At 42.1% G+C, this 19,047-nt stretch overlaps 1 protein-coding gene across 2 annotated transcripts; it reads left to right on the top strand.

The window, feature by feature from the left end:
• Window positions 1-1,966: 1,966 nt before the first annotated feature.
• On the top strand, window positions 1,967-13,499 carry YIPF5 (Yip1 domain family member 5). 2 transcript variants are annotated; one of them, XM_084838776.1, is made up of 6 exons: window positions 1,967-2,554; window positions 3,417-3,536; window positions 4,609-4,781; window positions 5,205-5,350; window positions 9,254-9,435; window positions 10,906-13,499. In XM_084838776.1, exons 2-6 carry the CDS (start codon window positions 3,427-3,429, stop codon window positions 11,066-11,068), a joined length of 774 nt encoding a protein of 257 aa, XP_084694902.1. In that variant the 5' UTR covers window positions 1,967-2,554; window positions 3,417-3,426; the 3' UTR covers window positions 11,069-13,499. The 2 variants fall into 2 exon arrangements, with proteins under 2 accessions (XP_084694902.1, XP_084694901.1); XM_084838775.1 differs by having other exon boundaries at window positions 1,967-1,999.
• Window positions 13,500-19,047: the final 5,548 nt, after the last annotated feature.

Here is a 19,047-nt window from a genome sequence, read left to right on the forward strand (position 1 = left end):
TGGATTCAATTTTGGCTTTGTATTGGCAAGAATTATTAAAGGGAAATCTTTTTGATCCATTTTTCATTTTTATTAGAAATATATTTGGAGCATCACATCAAAACATACACAAAATGACAGAAAAATATTTCTTTCTTCTTAAACAGAGTTTTGCTAAAGATGCTTAGATCTTAATAGCTTACCAGGAAATAGATTTCCCAAACGGTCTTATAGAATCATAGGGATGGAAGGGGCGTACAAGATCATCGAGTCCAACCCCCTGCTCAGTGCAGGAAGCCTGATTCCCAGGCGGTCTCCTATCCAAGTACTAACCAGAGCTGACCCTGCTTACTTAAACTTCTATTGCTAATAGCTTAAAAAGGAGAGATCTCATTCTAATCACCAAGTTCTCCATTCAGTACTGAATAGGCTATTCAGCTGACAGGTACACAGTCCTGGTGAGCGTCTAATAAGAAGCCCTTGCTTTCTAAAATCAGCACATATTTATACCTTTTTGTGTAAAAACTGTATCATAATTAATATTATCTTTGCTATTGTTCAAGGCTAGGTAAGATCAACCTTGAATTATAACTTTGAGAAGATAACTCCTTACTCAAATTTTGCCAGTTAAACTTACACCTCACACAATTATTTTTTGCTCATTAATTGATAAGCAAAAACTTTAAGTACACTTCTGACCTGGAATAATATAGTCCCACACCTTTTTGGCCCTAGTTATTTTTCATGCCAGTTACTCAGAATTCATTGTTGAATCTGCCTGTGAACCTGTATCTTTCCTTTAACACAATTATTACCTTTTACTTGTTCATCATTTGGTAACATTTGGTATTTGCATTTCATAGCAAGACATCTTATATTGTTTTAAGAGAGGTGGGTTAGCATTTCCTCAGTAGTCTTCCCAGCAAGTTTAATAAAGGAAAATCAGCTATTTCTTAAAAATCCAGGACAAGGCATTCCACAGGCAGGCAGGAAGATGGCTTTGAATCCAGCCTCTCTTCTCCTTCAGGATGGGGCTGATACAAGCCCATACCCAGCCTGGATCTAGCACAGCCAAAAATACCAAACCCCCACCCTCCCCACCAGGAGCAATTGATCTGCTGCTTCACTTCTCCCCAGCCTTCTCTGGATTGCACTGCCCACCTGGAGTGCTAAAGCAGTATTCCCTAAGTAGAAATACACCACTCAGAACAAGGAGAATTTCTTTCATGTTTCTTTCCAGATGGATAAAGGTTTCCTTCTCTCAAATAAACTTTCCTTATTGTCCAAAAACTTTACACACTGAAAACACAAAACAGATACAGACATGATCAATGAAAGCCTTGTCACAGGTCAACTCCTGCGTGAGCAGCACCAGGCACAGGGACTAAGGGCGCAATCCTATACATATTTAGACGGGGGGGGGGGGTCCTGCAACTCCCAGCATTCCCCAGCCAGCCACGCTGTCTAGGGGCCGCTGGGAGTTGTAAGGCTTTTTTTCCTGTCTAAACACGCATCGCATTGCGCCCCAAGAGTAATGCACTGCGACTGGGGTAACCATCTCTCCGGATGCTACTTTGGAGCGTGACAGGAGACACAGCAACAAAGAGCACAACAGCCTTAAAACTTAAAAACCAGAGTTAGTACCGGTCAACTGCTCCGTAAGCAATGCCTTCTGTTTTAAACAGACGTCCCACTTTTCCTTCCTCTACCGTGAATTCCCCTACAGCCACAAGTGCGTCCGCTAACTCAACCCACTCCGCCTGCGCGACCCAGAAAACAACCCCGTTCAGCCGTCCGTCTGCTCGGAGCCCAGACGGCGAGGCGGTCGCTAGCGGTACGCCGCAGTTCTCAGTGCGCATGCTCAGCGTCCTGAACCGGCGGGGCGTCCGTCCGTCTTGCAAGGGTGACCATAGAGACGGGGGGAAAGAGCGACTTCCGTGCCGCACTACGCGTGCTCCACTTCGTTGATCCGGAAGCGGTTTTTCTCGGGCGGCTGACACGTAGCGCCTAAGCAAGCGAGGTAAAAGGGGGCTCTGGGAGGGGCGGTAGTCGCGGCCGCGCGCAGGGAAAGGGGGGGGGGTGCTGCCTCGCTGGGAAGGCGGCCCTGGGGGTGAGCCGCAGGAGAAGGGCATGAGGAGGCGCCCCAGCTTGTCGCAGATTTGTCTCCAGAGCAGTGGGAGCGAGAGAAAGGGAAGGAGGACTTAGGTGGGGGCTTGAGCCCCATTTAGCACGCCGCCACCCCCCACCCACCCCGGTTTATGCATTTTCGAGGCTGCCCCGTTTCTTCCCGGGGTTGCCACGCAGCCGGGTTAGGTGGTCCCCGGTTCAGCGTGTGCGTTTTAAATGCACCGAGGTGAAATCTCGCTACAGAACACGACCAGCGCCCTGCCCTGCCCTGCCCTGCCCTAAGTTGTCTGGGCATTAACGTCTGTAGCGCTGATGTAAAGTTCTAGGCTAGCTCAGGTCGGAAAGGCTAGGTGCTTCCGGGCATCAGTATTCTCACTTCTGGGATGCAGAAGTTGTGGGGAATCCTAAAATAGCGTGCTGTTGCAGTGGATAGTTGTACTGATTACAGGTTAGGCGTTAGTGAACTTTGTTCTATGATATCTCAAAACATTCTTTGCAGTAATGTTAATGGCTTTATCCTGCTTTTTTTTTTTTGGTTCTGGGGTCTCTGTTGTTTTCTCCTTCTTGCATTGAAATAAAGGGCGGGGGGGGGGGCACTGGATAAAACTGGCCTGTGTAGTGTTTTTCTGGGAAGAGGAAGGATGAATGAATATGCCTGTCATTTTTTCTCAATGCAGAGATGGTAGCATTGACCCCTGCCCCACCCCCTTTGCCAAAAAAACCCCAACAGCAACCTCAGGCTACCAACAGTTCTCTGTGATGTGTCACCATCCACATCAAACTGGTATAAAGGTTTTTTGCTTTGGGGAGGAGCTGTAGATTAGTGGTAGAGATATGCATTCCATGCAGCAAATCCAGGGTTTCAAATCCATGGTGTCTGTAGTTTAAAAGCGCTAAAAGTAGCAGGGCTGTGAAAGATCACTGCCTGGCACACTGGAAAACCACTTCTAGTCAGAATAGCAGATACCGGGCTGAATAGGCCAATGGTCCCACACAGTATAGACCAATTTTATATACATTTTTATGTAAGTTAAGAAACACTTCAGTATTTCATTTAAGGCTACACACGTGTCCTCTTTAAAGAGGCTATGTGTGTCACTATTGCTTTTTGATTTTGAGAAAAATATAAAGGCATTATTTCTGGTTATAGAAAATAACCAATTTTTTGTAGTGCTAAAAGCTTTGCATTATGTTTGAAGGGACTGCTTCCTCTGGATCTGTAAAACATGAGCTGCCTCCTAGAGATAAAGGTAAAATTAGTGGAGCTGTGTCAAAAATTGTAACACTTAAAAATATCCTTTATTTTACAGGTAGATTGCGATGTCTGGGTTTGACAATTTCAATACAGATTTCTATCAAACAAGTTACAGCATTGATGATCAAGCAGCACAGTCATATGGAGGAGACTATGGAGGAGGAACATACAGCAAGTAACTTGGGATTCTTTTACTCTTAATTATCAGAATAATGCCATAATCAGTTCTTGGCTTAAATGTAGAATTTTATTTAATTCCTTCAAATTAAACAAAGGCCGTTATGTTCTAGTGGTTGGAGTTAAAAAAATTGGATCCTTGTACACAGTGACTGTTGTACATTGGGCTGGACCAATGCTACTTACATTTTGCTGCAATATATGTTGAACTATACAATTTTAAGTCATATATTGGGAAAAGGCGGGATATAAAAAATATAATGATAATAATAAGAAGAAGTAGCACTTATGTAGGGAACTATGTACTACCATATTACTTTCTAGGGGAGGGGTGGAGAAGCTTGGCTTAAAATGTGTTTTTAAAACCCAAGCCTGAATAGGTTAGTCATTCTTCTTGTGCACTAGACTTCTGTGAGGAAGTTTGTCTACAAATTAAGGCGAAGTACCAATATAGACAATCAAGAAGGTCAGTTGTACTTGTCTATGTCATAATTGGTAGCTGGTCATTGTATATGTCACAAATGTTGAAGCACATACTAGTATTTGCATGATTCAACTATTCATATGAGCAAGGTTAGGAGAGCAAAGTGACTTAGACTAGGTTCTCTTTAAAGGTCTGAAAATATGATGGAATACATTAAGGATCTTGTGTCTGAGCCTAGACAACAACCTTGGTAATACATTGGTTTGAGTGATTTTTAAAATGAAATTGTCAGATATTGTTGACATTGGAAAACACCATCCAAATGATAACTTAAAAACATTTTTTTTTGTTAAAATGGCTGTGGCGTCTTCTAATCCACTGAATTTCGAGCAGTAGCAATGCTCTTTCTGCTTCTGATTTCCTTGTTTATAAGAATATATTCCTATAACTTCCTCCAAGAACTACTTGTAGTGTTTCAAGAGTCCATGAGTACTGTCTTGTATTCATAGACACTGGTATGGAAATACCTCTAACTGTGGTAGATATGGTTGGACTTAAGGATCGTAGCACTTCCTAAAAACAGATTATATTATAAGCAAAGGTTTTGCATTTCACCTGGCAAGTAATGATATTTGTCTTTCTGCAGACAATATGGTGGCTATGAGTATTCTCAACAAGGTGGATATGTCCCTCCAGAGATGATGCCACAGCAACAGCCTTACACTGGTCAGATTTTTCAGCCAACACCAGCATACACCCCATCCTCACCACAATCCTTCTATGGAAGCAATTTTGAAGATGAGCCACCCTTACTAGAAGGTTTGATTTGTATATATTGTAAACCTCCATATGGGCTAAGGTACATAGAGCAATTTACAAAAGAGCAGTCATTGATGATTATCAAAAGTGTGTGTTTAGTCTTATTTTAACATAGGAAAAGCAGCTCCCGCTGAGTTTATCAGTTTCTATAGTCTTTTCAGTTACATTTCATTTTCTGAAGATGTCATGCAAACTATTCTTAAGAGAACTAAATGGAAAGAAAATAAGCATACTGTGTGGAATGCTACTTTTTTAAAAAATCAGTATTTCCAGGAAATGCAACCAGTCATATTCCTTGGTTTCCATTTGTTGTCTTGGTCCACTAACAGGCCTTTCATTTCCATGCAGCAGTCCCTGACCACTTACAAGATAATTCTCTCATATTTGACAAATCAATTAAAAACATTTTTGTTTGATTTGCAGAACTAGGAATCAATTTTGACCACATCTGGCAGAAGACCCTGACAGTACTGCACCCATTAAAAGTAGCAGATGGCAGCATCATGAATGAAACGGATCTGGCAGGGCCAATGGTCTTCTGCCTAGCCTTTGGTGCCACGTTATTGTTGGTAAGAAAGTGGTGTGTGTGTGTCTGTGTTCCTACCAGTTTTAAAAGAGGTAAGACGAAAACAGATGAATGGAAATGAAGACTTTTCTAACATATGGTGCTTAAAATATAATTACATTTATTACAATAATTGTCATTGTGTGCACACACTTTAATATTTTGATGTGTTGGGCTGCAATCTTACACGCGCTTACTTAGGAGTAAGCCCCATTTAATACAGTAGGGTATATTCCAAGTAGATAAAATAGGATTGTACTGTAAGTGTGCTAGTTATCCTAGCACTATGCTTTTATGGGCAAAGGAGAAGCACTTAATACTACGCTGAATCATATGTTTGAGGTTTGACCCTAATGGATAATCACCCACACATCAAACTACACAGCCCGGGTTTACATTGTTCATAGAGGTGATGTGGTATATATTTGTGAATGTGAAGTGCTTTGTTAAGACTAGAGCTGTGCACAAATGGCCTCTCAAAATTCTCCAGCCTATTTGTGGGCAGAGAAATTAGGGAGACAATTTCACCAAATTTCTCATAGGGGAGGAGAAATTCTTCAATAGCTTCTCATAGATAGGGCTCACTATTGGCAGGGGTTATAGCACAGGTTCTTTCTCTTTTCCTAAGGGCTTTTTCATTTACTGCACTGTGTAGGTGGCCACAGCATCAACTTCTACCACTTTTGGGGGTAGAATTTTGAATTTCTTTTGGTGGTCTTTTTGAGCTTACCTAATGACTGCGAGGTGGCTGAGGCTGCTGTATGTGCTTTCTCTCTCTATTACACATCTTTCCATTGCTGTGCAGCCTCCCAGGCCACCTGCACTTTGAACTGAACAAGCCCCATGGGAGGAATTGCCTCATGATATCTTCCTCATGATGTCTTCAACTGAAGTGCAGGAAGCCAAGGAGGCTACAGGCTGCCACAGAGATTACTGTACAATGGCAGACAGGACAGTCATGCGCACTCCTCGGCCACCTCACAAGTAAGGTAAGCACAAGAACCCCAAGCCCAACCCATGAGAATGTCTCTGAAATTTCTCCTTCTTTGAATTTCTTTTTGAAAGCAATTTCTTTTCTATCAAATTTAATGAGAATGGTCGAAAAAATGTGGGAGAAATTTTCAGCACAGCACTAGTTAAGATCTCATTGGCCAAGATCTGATGGGATTTTCAGAGCTAGTTACTAGGGCAGTATATGGGGGAAAAATGACTTTGGAACCCACCTCATTGGCTTGGATAGGGAGCCTCTTGGAGCCACAAAGACCCTGACTGCTAGTGTTGTTGCCTGGCAAATACAGTCACAAGGACCAGAGAATAGTTTCTAATACTTTCCTTCTGTGTCACCAAAAGCACTGTGATCGGAAATAAAAAGGAGGGCTCCGGTGAAGTCATTCCCTGTTTGGAAGCTAGATCTGTCAGTGACAAGAGTACATACACACACCCCACCCCACACACACTTCCGCTCTTTGGCATTTTCCATTGTATGGAGAACTTGGAGATGCTCGGAGAAGGTCAAACTTTATCAAATTGGGCCAGAAAAGTAAAATATCCTTTTGAGGCAGTTCTGAAGCTTCAGGGCCAACCTGCTTCAGAGCAACAGTACCAGTAGGGATCAGAAAAAACAGCTGTAAGGCTAGAAACCAAAATAAAAAAAAGAACAGCTGCAGCAGTTGGGTAAAATCGGATGATACTCAACATAAGCCTTGAAATGTAGAATACTTTTCAGTCTTCTTTAGAAGAAGTGAGGGAGAGGGAATCCTCCAGAAAAGTCTAAGAGTTTTTCCCTTGATAAAGGCCCATGTCAAAACGCATTGCGAATTCAGTTGGTGCAGGTGTTCCTTTTTAAATTTTGGTTGCCAACCTGCTTCAGACCTGAGTCACTTCAGATTATGAGGTGGTCAAAATATCTCCAGAACAGATACTCATCTTAGACTTGTCCCTTGTCCAAGGCTTTTGTTCATCCCTATTAGTTGTGCGATTCTTTGGATCCAGGACATTGAGTCTTTATTATTTTGGATCAAGCATTTCTTCTAATTAAAAACTGTCAACCTGATTTAGACACTTTTTACTAATTAAAATGAATCTATTCAAAGTTTTTTATGACGATTTACAAAGTTAAGAAAATAATATAAACACAACAAGAACAGCAGCATACCACCCACATAGGGGTGGACGAAAGTCACTTACCTGTCCTCGAAGCTTGTTCGCGGTGGGGGGGAGGCGCTTCGCTGCTCCCCCCGCGAAGTTCAGGCCGGGGGGGAGGCTTCCCGCCTCGTCCAGCCGAAATTCAGGCCGGGGAGGAGGCGCCTCGCCCGGCCGCGAACTCAAAAGTAAAACAAAAACAAAAACGCCCCCGTGATAGGCTACGTGACGATTAATGTAGCCTATCATGGCTAGATTTGCAAAGTCAGCCGTGATAGGCTACGTAAATCGTCACGTAGCCTATCACGGGTGACTTTAAAAAAAAAAGCGCGTACGGATAATGGCGGCCCCCATAGGGAGCCGCCATTCGCGTTCCTTATTTGGTCGCTGTAGTATATAGCGTTGCCCTTATTTTCGCCGTAGTCTACGTAAAGATTTACGTAGACTACAGCGACCAAATAAGGAACGGGAATGGCGGCTCCCCATGGGGGCCGCCATTATCCGTACGCGCTTTTTTTTTTTAAAGTCACCCGTGATAGGCTACGTGACGATTTACGTAGCCTATCACGGCTGACTTTGCAAATCTAGCCATGATAGGCTACATTAATCGTCACGTAGCCTATCACGGGGGCGTTTTTGTTTTTTTTTCTTTTCTTGGAATGGCGGCGGCAGCCGGTCGAAAGACCGGCTGCCACTCCAGCCCCGTATGAACACCCGCCGAACCGCCGGCTGGACCCGCCGCGGGGAGGGACATTTGGCAAAGGTAAGTCCCGTCCCGGGGGGGGGGTGCGGAGAATTTCTCCCCGAAACTTGTTCGGGGGGCCGAACACGTTGGCGCTCGGCCCCCCGAAGTTTCGGGGAGAAATTCTCCGCCATCCCTACACCCACACAGAAACAGGGCATAGAAGTAGTACATTCTTAAAGGCTAACTGAAACAAAAAGGTTTTTATATGCCTTTGGAAAGCCAGCAGGGAGAGGGAACTTCTTTTGGATGAGAGTCAATGTGGAGCAGAGTATCCAGTACCGCCACTGCGCCTCCACTTTTCTGTTGCTCCTGCGGGGACCAACCCACCAGCACAACAGGAAGCTAAGACTCCCTAAAGCAGCCCTGGAAATGAGGGGAAATGCTCACTTCAGGAATGGCACAGGTCAGCAGAGCTCCCTTCTAGAAGCTTTGTTGACCTGCCCCATTCCAGAAACTAGCATTTCGGCTTGTTTCCTCTTCCTTCAGGAACCTCTAGCTTCCCATTGTGCTAGTGGTGGATCCTACTAGCGAGGGGGCAGGATTCGATACTGCCTGTACGCTTTGACGTCTCTAGGCCTTTTTACTACATAAACAATACTCTTCTCCCCTTAAAATACTCTAGTCTTTATAAAACTGGCTTAACCTGCTAGGCACAGATTTTAGTTCCTATGTTTCCACTGTCAGACTTATCTACAAAAAAGTAACTGTAATAATTTGTTGTCTCAGACCCTTTCCACCCCTCAACACACTTTTTTCCTCAGTATCTCCTCCTTGCCATCCAATTGACCTTTTTGTGTATGTGTCTTTCAACAGCTATAGCAAAACTAATATAAACAATAAGTTAAATTCAACAACATTGAAAGTCTACCTCTAATCCTTGCTTTCAGACATTTTCGCTGTTATTAAAAAACAACTTTTCTCCTGTTTCCCCCCTCATCCTTTCTCTAAAGCTCAGAGTATGGAGACATAAAATACAAAACAATGTTCTCTGAAAGTTAATTTATGTTCTCTTCCTTTTAGGCTGGCAAAATTCAGTTTGGCTATGTATATGGGATTAGTGCAATTGGGTGCTTAGGAATGTTCTGTCTCCTGAACTTAATGAGTATGACTGGTGTTTCGTTTGGCTGTGTTGCCAGTGTCCTAGGATACTGTCTCCTTCCTATGATTATACTTTCCAGCTTTGCAGTTGTATTCTCTCTACAGTAAGTATGACTTATAAAAAAAATGTTATATTGACATACATATTGCATATTACATCTAATATGGCAGAAATGTATTTGATCTATACATTTTAATGATGGCCAAATAGGATGAAAAACAGCTTATATTAGTAACTTTCTAAATATCTAATGTTATTGCTTATTAAAAAAAACCCTCTGTATAGTATCTCTACATTTTTCTTTTAGTATCACTCGATGCTTTACATTTTCAGTCTTATTTGCCCAGAAACGGACATCGGTCAGACAGCACATAGGAAGCATTGTAAGGGTGTGTCCTCTATCCCTGCCCTGCCCCCAGGAATACCCTCTTCTCGGCTGCTTCATGCTCCTCTTACAAGCACGGACCCAGGGACAAACCATGCCACCTATGTGGGGGAGAGGGCAGGGAGTCGGGTTTCTGGGAACCGACCTCAGAGCACTGGCTCTGAACCCAGTTTCCAGAAAATGAAAAATCCTATGGCTGTTTAGATGCTGTCTAGCGGCCATAGGATTGTGCCCTAAATGCATTGTACATATTTGGGTTAATGTTCTGTTCCGCTGATAATTCCAGTAGTAAGTTCTAGAACTGTCTATTTAACCTCACTCTATAAATGTACAGAATGGAAAGGAAGATAACTTGTCTGTTAGATGGTAACTTACATAGATGAAATTCTTGCATAGATGACAACTTCAGTTAATAAACAGGAGCTCATGTTCCAATAGAACAAGCATTGCCTTTGCCTTGTGCATCTGCTTCTTTGACGGAAATACTCTTGACGCCAAAGCCCCAGAGACTGGGGATAACTGAAAGATACACCTGCCCTAATACCCTGTAGCATTCTGGATGAGTAAGTTAGAAAGAGGGAGTTATTGGGAGCAAAACAATTTCTGCAGTTTTTTTAAGTGAAAAGGCAAGGCTGATTCCTGGTACTCAATTCTTAATCGTATACATACAAAAAGCAAAGGTAGCTTTTGTTCATATTATCCAACGTCAACACACCGTTACATAACAGTAAATGACAGTTTCATGTATTTCTTGCCCTATGTATCTGGATCCCATTTGGCTTCTTTTTTAAAAAAAAATCCTTCAGGTAAAAATTCATAATGAAATTATCAGTGCACAGAAAAAAAGGTTTCCAAACAGTAAGTAAACTGGTGAATACTAACAGCTGTTTTGGCAAGGAAACGGGTCTATTTGCTCAAAAGGTTATACATTTGGATGTCATACACTGACTATAGCTTGGTGACTGTACATGGGGAATATTTGTTGCCTTGTATTGGGCAAGTCAAAGATATCTGGATATGTTGCTGGCTACATGCTTAGTCCTTTTCTTTTCCCCCTTGCCCCCATGTGCTCTTCACACCATAGCTACTAATAAAACTCATACCTTTGAAGAATGCACAGGACTCTTTTGATATGCACAGACTTGTGTGAATCTGTTATCCAGTGTTTCAATCAATTTTGTTTTTCAGGGGTTTGTTGGGAGTTATTCTTGCTGCAGGAATTATTGGATGGTGCAGCTTGTCAGCTTCCAAAATCTTCATTTCAGCCTTAGCAATGGAAGGACAACAACTTCTAGTGGCATATCCCTGTGCTTTATTATATGGAGTCTTTGCCCTCATTTCTGTGTTTTGAGCTGACTGTCTTTATTACTGGACTTAAACGGGCCAAACTGAAAGCCTCCACCTGGGACACATAAACTGGGGCCAGAAAGCATCTGTTGGGTCGCTATCATGCAACGTTAATGCTTGAATTGTCGTCTGGAGCAACAACAAAAAAGTGTCTTGTGTTCCTTTTTATAGGACTCTTGAATATGGTTTTGAATTGACCTGTAATGTCTTTACTAGCTTTAATACAGGTTCATGATTACACTGTTTAAAATGTAAATTTCTTTCCCTGACCTATAGCCTCTGGCAAAATATTGTTTTGAAAACTTTTGTAGTACAGAAGTTTTTATAGATAAGAGGAAATTAAACCATGAACTTTACTTTTCCCATGCCAGCACACAACTATAGTCCTAAACAAAGGATATACATTCCCCTTTTTTCCTACCAGTTTTGCAGCTATAACATCTCAATAAAATCCAGTCTTAAAGCAAAACAAAATGGGTCCAACATACAACTTCCTAAAGTTTACAGCACCCACTTTGATTATTTTTATTTACAGTAAATGGCCCAAACTCACTGTTGAAACTTCATTTTGTATGTATTTGTAAATACTTCTGTCATCTTGTATACATGTAAGAAAATGCTTGCTTTGACAGTAAAAATCAAGAATACACTTCCAGTAGATCACAAAAACAATCTGTTTCAGAAAGAAGCTTTGACAAATGACAGTACTGCAATCTAACATAAAATACACACATTAAGCTTCCCCAGAAAGTTCTTTGAAAATATTTAAATTGAATTTAAATAACATATTCCCAACGATGTTGTCCAACCTTGAATAGCTAAGATACTCGTTTATTCAAATAAGATTTGTCCATTGAGTAAATACTATGTTTAAATTATGGAGTGCTTGAATCCAATGACATTTTGTAATTAAGCAGCTTCATAACTATAAACTGTCATAGGTACCAAGACTTACTAGGTGTTAGAGTCCTGCCCAAAATGATACAAAATAATTAATTTATGCTGTACATGACAAACGTGCATGTCACTGACAGTAATTTTTCATCCTTGTGTTGGAAAATGGTGAAATGAAGTGGCTAACATCTCCTGAGATGTTTTTGTTCTAGTGGTAGAATGAGTATCCCATTGAGCAATGTAGTGAGAACCAGTGTAACTTAACACTTCTTTTTTGCCAGCAAGTGCGTAATCATACGGTTGTTTTTCTCATTCCTGGATCACTGCAGTTCTCTATACAGTATGTTTTCATGTAGCTTGGAACTGTTGGCTAAACTGTTCAATAAATGTCTTGCAAGAATTTTGGATAATTTTGCACATCAAATTTTCAATATTTGTAAATTAAATTCCATGCTTTAGCAATTTTCCTCTAGAATGCATATTAGTTTTCCAGCAATATTATTTTAACAAAGTAAGGATAGGATGCCTGTGGTGTGGTTATGGGATGGGATTGGACCCTATTACACTCCCAGTGTCATCAGGAGCACAGTGATGTCTGGAATAAGCATAGGATTGGTCTAAAAAAGAACTGAGCCATTTTAGGTGTTTGGAGGAAAATGTTTTTAGAGTCCAGTTCTGAGCCTGACTAGTGGGAATTCAGCTGGGCTGATGAGTTTTCAGTAAAGCATGACGCCAGAATACGGTGTTCTCTTTGCCTTCTACTTATCCACTCTGTAACTGACAAGATTCTGGGAAGTATGCTTGTTTTTTATTCAGAAGGCCATTGGCAGTGTACGTGGCTTGCTTAAAATAGCCAAAGACTGTGGTCGGGATTTACTAGTGGAAATATTCTAAGCATACCTCTAGTACAACAATACTGTGTTTTTCATTGTGATTCCATGTTGTGCTGAACTCTAGCAGGAATGAAATTTCAGGGATATTCCAAAAAGATCATGGCAATGAGCATGGTATTTCAAGGAGTTAAAATGCTTAGGAGGATCTCTGTAGTAATGGAGTTTTGGTGAGAGTAAAGGTCCTCGTACTTCCATTTGCCTATGGTGCCAGGCTTTCTTACAGCTAGCTATTGCTCTGTTTGGTTCTGTACATCTAAACAATCATCCGTGGGTTAGATGTCAGCAATTTGAACATCTTCCTCCTGAGGATCTTCAATGTTCAGTGTGGGAAGACAGGCCAAAAGAGTAATGGATGTAAATATTTCACTCCATTGTGTGAATTGTAATTACCTAACATACTCTAGATCGGGGTGGGTAATTTGTGGCCCTCCATATGTTTTTGGACTGCAACTCTTAATCCTCACTGCTGGCTAGCTTTCACCACTTCAGACCTCCTTCCCCCCACCCCAAATGCTGAAGCATCATTCTGCAGCCATTCCTGGCTCACTGTCGCCTCATGTCTCAGCTTCCCTCCTGGAACAGGTCTTTAGTAATTTATCTCATAACTTGCATTTTGTTTTGCTTTCTAAATAAAAACCCATTTTCTGGAAGTGTTCTGATTTCATCTCTGTTGCTTTCTGCTGAGGAATAGACACTAAGAATGTGTCTATTCAATATCCATTCAGGAGCACAACTAGCAGCAATTCTCACCCAATGTGGTGCTTTTGGTGTCTATATTTGGTCATGGGGCATTTTGCTTGCTTAACTATAACTTGGAACAAATCCTAACTTTCAAGTAGGAATTTCTGTAGATCAGAAAAGGATTTCTTTGCACCTATTGGTAGAGGATCATGTCATTTCTGTATAGCTAGATGTAGCCTTTGAAAGGAAGTGCGCTGTCCGCGGGGAAATTTATTTTCTATCTTCACCTGTTGCACCTCTTTTGGAATCTGTCATTTCCACAGGATTTAGAGCAGGAGTGGGCACATTATACCTTTCTTTCCTCATGATCTGTCTGATGACCATGTCAGAGAGGGAGAGGTATGGGAACCCTTCGTATCAGGGGTCCAAAAAAAAGGCAAAAAGACCTATCTTGGCCAAGGCAAGGCTTTAGCAGGCAAAGACCACTAGATATGAGAGTGCAGAGTTGGTCACACGAAGCCGGGAGTTCCAGAGACAGGCTGACTTTATCCTGGCACTAACTTCCTTGGAATCACCTTGAACTCAGGGATGCAAGAATGGGCACCAAGGTGGGAGTTGCAACAGCCTGATTCAGAGGGTCTGCTAGGAGACTGCTCTTGAAATCATACAGCTTGTGCTGTCGTGGAATATCACTAGGTTTCAGGGTCTAAGATGAATTATAATCTTAGAAAAGCAATACAAAAAGCAGTTTGCTCTTGGGATTGATAGCTTCCAGATGAACAAAAAAAAAGTATGAATGGCTGTCCCTCTTAACAAAAAGGAGATGATTCTAAGCTCTGGGTGGGTGTGTTACAATCCTACACCAGAGGTCACTTGAGAACTCCGGCCTCTCAGTAGCCTTGAGCAGCGATACAGTGGCACTTTGATTGAATTAGGAAATGGAGGAAAATTGGGCATTTGTGATTCCAAGAGGACCCAGGCCACTGGGGGCTAACACAGCCCTTTCCCCATCTCAGGAGGGTGCCAGCAGGAGCTGCAAATGTATTCTGTCCTAACTTCCTAGACCCTGCCAGCTAACATTTCCAGACAAAACGGAGCTACTTGAGCCTAGGTGATCACGTGGGGATTCAAAATGGAGGCACGCAGATGCTCTTTGGCTGCAACCCCATTAGAAACCTGACAGAGCAGCTGTCATTGCTCTTTCTGTTCCTTGACTGCAATGGCCATCACTGTATTGGGGCATATTGCCCATCTCCTGTACATAACCTCTAAGCAGAAACGTTTGAGCCACAATTATGAGGACTACATTCGGCTGGGGTGGGGAATGCTTGGAAGCTACCCATGCAATCTTCTGGATCCTGTCCAGAGTCATACAGCATTTTGTTCACTGCAAATCATCACAAGGAATTTTAATGAGCCTTAAGTATGCATGACCACACCATATATTTACATCTATAGACATCTGTTGGAAGCCTTACACACTTATCAGAACTATTCTGCAGGACAAAACCCACTTACATAGAAATGTGTAACAAATTATTCTCAAAACATTAATGCCATCTCTTACCTTAGCCTATGATTAAGATTTTTCAATGTCTCTTTGATCATGAAAGCCGCGATCCTGTACCCACTTACCTAGGTCTTAGCCCCATTGAACTCAGTGGGACATACTTTGGAGTAGATGTAGAGTTGTGGTATTGACAAACTAAAAGCTAAATAAAATTACAAAGGGTAGATTTTTAGCAAGGAACCCTTTTTTAATATAAATACATTGTATTCTGATTCTCACGGTACATCTGCCCCAGTGCACAAAGTTCTTAACTCTGTTCTAATGAAGAACATTATCTGCTTGTGGATCTTAATGTCCTGTGTTTGTGCAACTAAATTAAAATGATTACTTTTTCAAATGAGAGCTAATGATATTCCAAACTGTTCTAATAAATATGAAAGCTCAAATTCTTTCCTGAGCACATCCGGTTCTAATCCTAGAATATTGTACTTTTTGTGAGCTATACTAATCAGCTCTATCTACTTTACTTTAAATTCAGACCCTTTTTCATAATTAGCTCCTAATTTTGCAGCTGGCTTGCATGGTGACTAGCATAATTTTAAATGGTGTTAACAGCAGCTTTTGCACTTAGAAGTGTTAATGAACGTAAAAGAAATGTGACACTAGCGATATCTGAACTTGGCTTGTCTGAAGTTATATGCTGTGTGTGTGAGAGAGAGAGAATGTTGAAAAAGTCCAATTCCAACACAACACTAGCTGTTTGGGATAGCGACCACACCACTAAATGAAATAGATTAAAGCAAGCTTTAATGAACTAAATTAAAGTCCCTCCAGATGTTTTGGACTACAGCTCTCATCAACTCTCGCCTAAGCTGACTGGGACTTATGGGAGTTGTAGTCAAAACATTTGGAGGGGCCCAGGTTGGGGAAGGCTGGATTAAAGTAAAATGTCATTGATAACCCACATTTGGTTATGTCCACCCTGATCCAGCAAGGGTGATGTACAGTATGTGTAGAAGAGCATGATTCCATGCACAAAGCTGACACAGATCCTCATCTGGATATACATCTGGCATTGACACAATCATATTAAATAACTGCATATCCCAGCTGGTTGCAGAGGGGCTGGTATCCCGAAGCTAATACAACTGATAAGAAGCTTTAAAATGGTACTCCTGTTACATTACGTTGCACTGGAGCAGTCTTCACATAGGGGGCTTCCAGATGGAGGGCTCCTAGCACTTCCAGTCAAAAGACATTATGCAGATATAGATATTCCATCTTTCCCTCCTTAATGGATTTTCTGTGGTAAAAAAAGGAAGTTGCGGGAAAACACAGGAAGGTTACAAATGGAAGATGTTGACGTCTGCCCCCCATCCCATAAAATTAGGTGAATGGAGTAGGGTCATTGCGCATCAATCTCAAAAGTCTCATCTGATCATGTTTAAATCAGCCCTAGGGAGGAAAGGAACAGAGGGTACCCTACCAGGTACTTTGTGTGTGTTTTTGGTAGTCTCATTGGTACAGGATTTGAACCTATGAACTGGAAAGTAGAAGTAACCGGAAGTACCCCAGCTCAAAATAATGATGATAGGCTATTCAAATTTTCCTATATAACTTCCAGTATCATAAGTGACAGCTTCTAATTAGTTAAATTATAACTTGAACTGTATGAGGAAAAGGAGTATATATTTTTAGATAAGCGCTTATTAATATGGAAGATGCTTGGGCAGCTTGTTAAAAAAAAAATACTAAAATTCACAAGGCTAGTTTTCCAATTCCATTTGTTGCACACATTAAAAAAACCTCCTTGCTTGATGGTATAAATTTATTGGTTCTCAGGAATAAATCCTGAATCCAGAACCAAAGGGGGCTACTTTGGAGAAATCCAGGACTTGTCTGAAGCAAAGTTAGTATCTCCTGAATCGGTCCAAACCAAATCTGGCCCCTCCTGAAGCTTTGGAGGACACAGAAACTATGCCTGCAAAAATGACATATCTCTCCCCACAAGCTCACCATATAAGGCAGGAGTCCCCAACCCCCGGGCCTGTTAGGAACCGGGCCATACAGCAGGAGGTGAGCAGTGGGCGAGCGTCCCTGTTCTTCAAGTAGTAGGCTACGTAAATCTTTATGTAGCCTATTACTGCAAAGAACAGGGACGCAAATGGTGTAGCGGGTGCCATTTGCGTCCCTGTTCTTTGCAGTAATAGGCTACGTAAAGATTTACGTACGTATTGAAGAACAGGGATGCAAATGGGGACGCCATTTGCGTCCGCAGTCCGGGTGCAGCAGGTGGACAGCAGCGGACAGACCCAGAGCAGCCGCCGCTAGGGAGGTTCCATCCCAGGAGGATTTGGGGGGGTGGCAGGGGGGTAGTAATAATAATAGAAATAAAGTACAGAATAAATGTAATGCACTTACATTTAACCATCCCCCCCGTTAGGTGGAAAAATTGTCTTCCACAAAACCAGTCCCTGGTGCCAAAAAGGTTGGGGACCGCTGATATAAGGGAAACACCAAGGAGAGAGGAGAAAGAGGAGGGTTTTAGGCTTGTGACTGATAGCTCTAGCTTCCAACCAGGGTTTTCCTTTTTAGTTCCAATCACAGTATGTTTGCATGGGTGGGGGAGAGAAGTAGAAGGGTTTTGACTGTGCCAACAAATTTCATCCAAATCTGCAAGAAAATAAAAAGGTTACAGGCAGTTTGCTTTAAAAAATGTAAAATTTATTTGCGCGCGCGTGCACACACACACACACACACACACCATTTGTCAAACATAATCCACTTGGAGGAAGCTATTAGCCTGGGAAATATCATCCAATTCTCTCCAAAAAAAAAAGCAAATTAGTTATAGTAATTTCTTGGTTTCCCCTTAGTCAGTGAGAAAATATATGAAGGTTCAGAGTTTCCAGAGCGAGATTCTGATGCAGACCCAAGGCCTCCAAAGTGGTCCTCGCCAAAACAGGCCCCCTCCCAAAATGTCGAAGCAGCATCCATGGCTTGGGACCTCAATACATGATGGCACGCCTCTCCCGAAATGGACCTACCCGTACTCTGCATTCAGCATCCTCTGTGTGCCTCCTCCAAGGGAAGCTTAGAAGGTGGCAATGAGGGAGAGGGCCTTCTCAACGATGCCCCCCCCCATCTGTGGAATGAGCTCCCCAAGAGGTCCGCCTGGCGCCAAGCCGCCAACATGGTTATTTTTTTGGCACCAGGTTAAGACCTATCTCTTTTCCCAGGCATTTGGCAGCACATGAGTTTTAATCGGACCTGGATGCGTCTTTAGTTATGAATGACTATTCAAAGTTGTTTTTCGTTATGTGTTGTTTGTGTATATTGGCTTTTAAACTTTGTATATCGCATTTTAACGTTTTGACTTCTGTAGACTACCCAGAGAGCTTCGGCTATGGGGCGGTATAGAAATGTAAATCATCATCATCATCATCCAAATCGAATCTTGTCTTTCAGTGCACATCCCTACTTTTAAGCAGCCAGAATCTATTCTAATTCTAGCTAGCTTGCCTGCCTTGATTAACCTCTATGGCTGGGATCTAGAGAACTACTTGTGCCCAGTGGGATGTTTCCCATTTTTTCCTTTGGATAACAGTTACCCATGCCAGTTACAAATGGCTATGAAAATGCCCCTCAGATTTAAAACTGGAAAACCATGCGGCACCAGCGGGAGGGTAGGATGTCATATATTCAAAAAACATACATCCAAAGCCTCCTTGGACATATGGAAGTAGTTACACAGTTCTTTGGATTCTGGCCCATGAGTGGTTTTATAATTGAGCCTGATTTATGGATGAAGCAGAGGCTGGTGTAATCCTTCAGAATCTTAGTAATGTTCACAGAGAGACTATAAAACCCGCCAATGATTTTTAAAACATCACATATGGGCCAATTCACACAGCTGTATGCATTACAAACCTTCCACAGAACTGGAGCTGGTAGGGGCAGGAACACTGGGGGGGGGGAGCCAATGGACATGACCCCCCCCACACA

The sequence above is a fragment of the Heloderma suspectum genome, chromosome 2, assembly GCF_057233095.1.
Source record: "Heloderma suspectum isolate Gila_16-S chromosome 2, 16-S_ref, whole genome shotgun sequence".
Taxonomy (NCBI): domain Eukaryota; kingdom Metazoa; phylum Chordata; class Lepidosauria; order Squamata; family Helodermatidae; genus Heloderma; species Heloderma suspectum.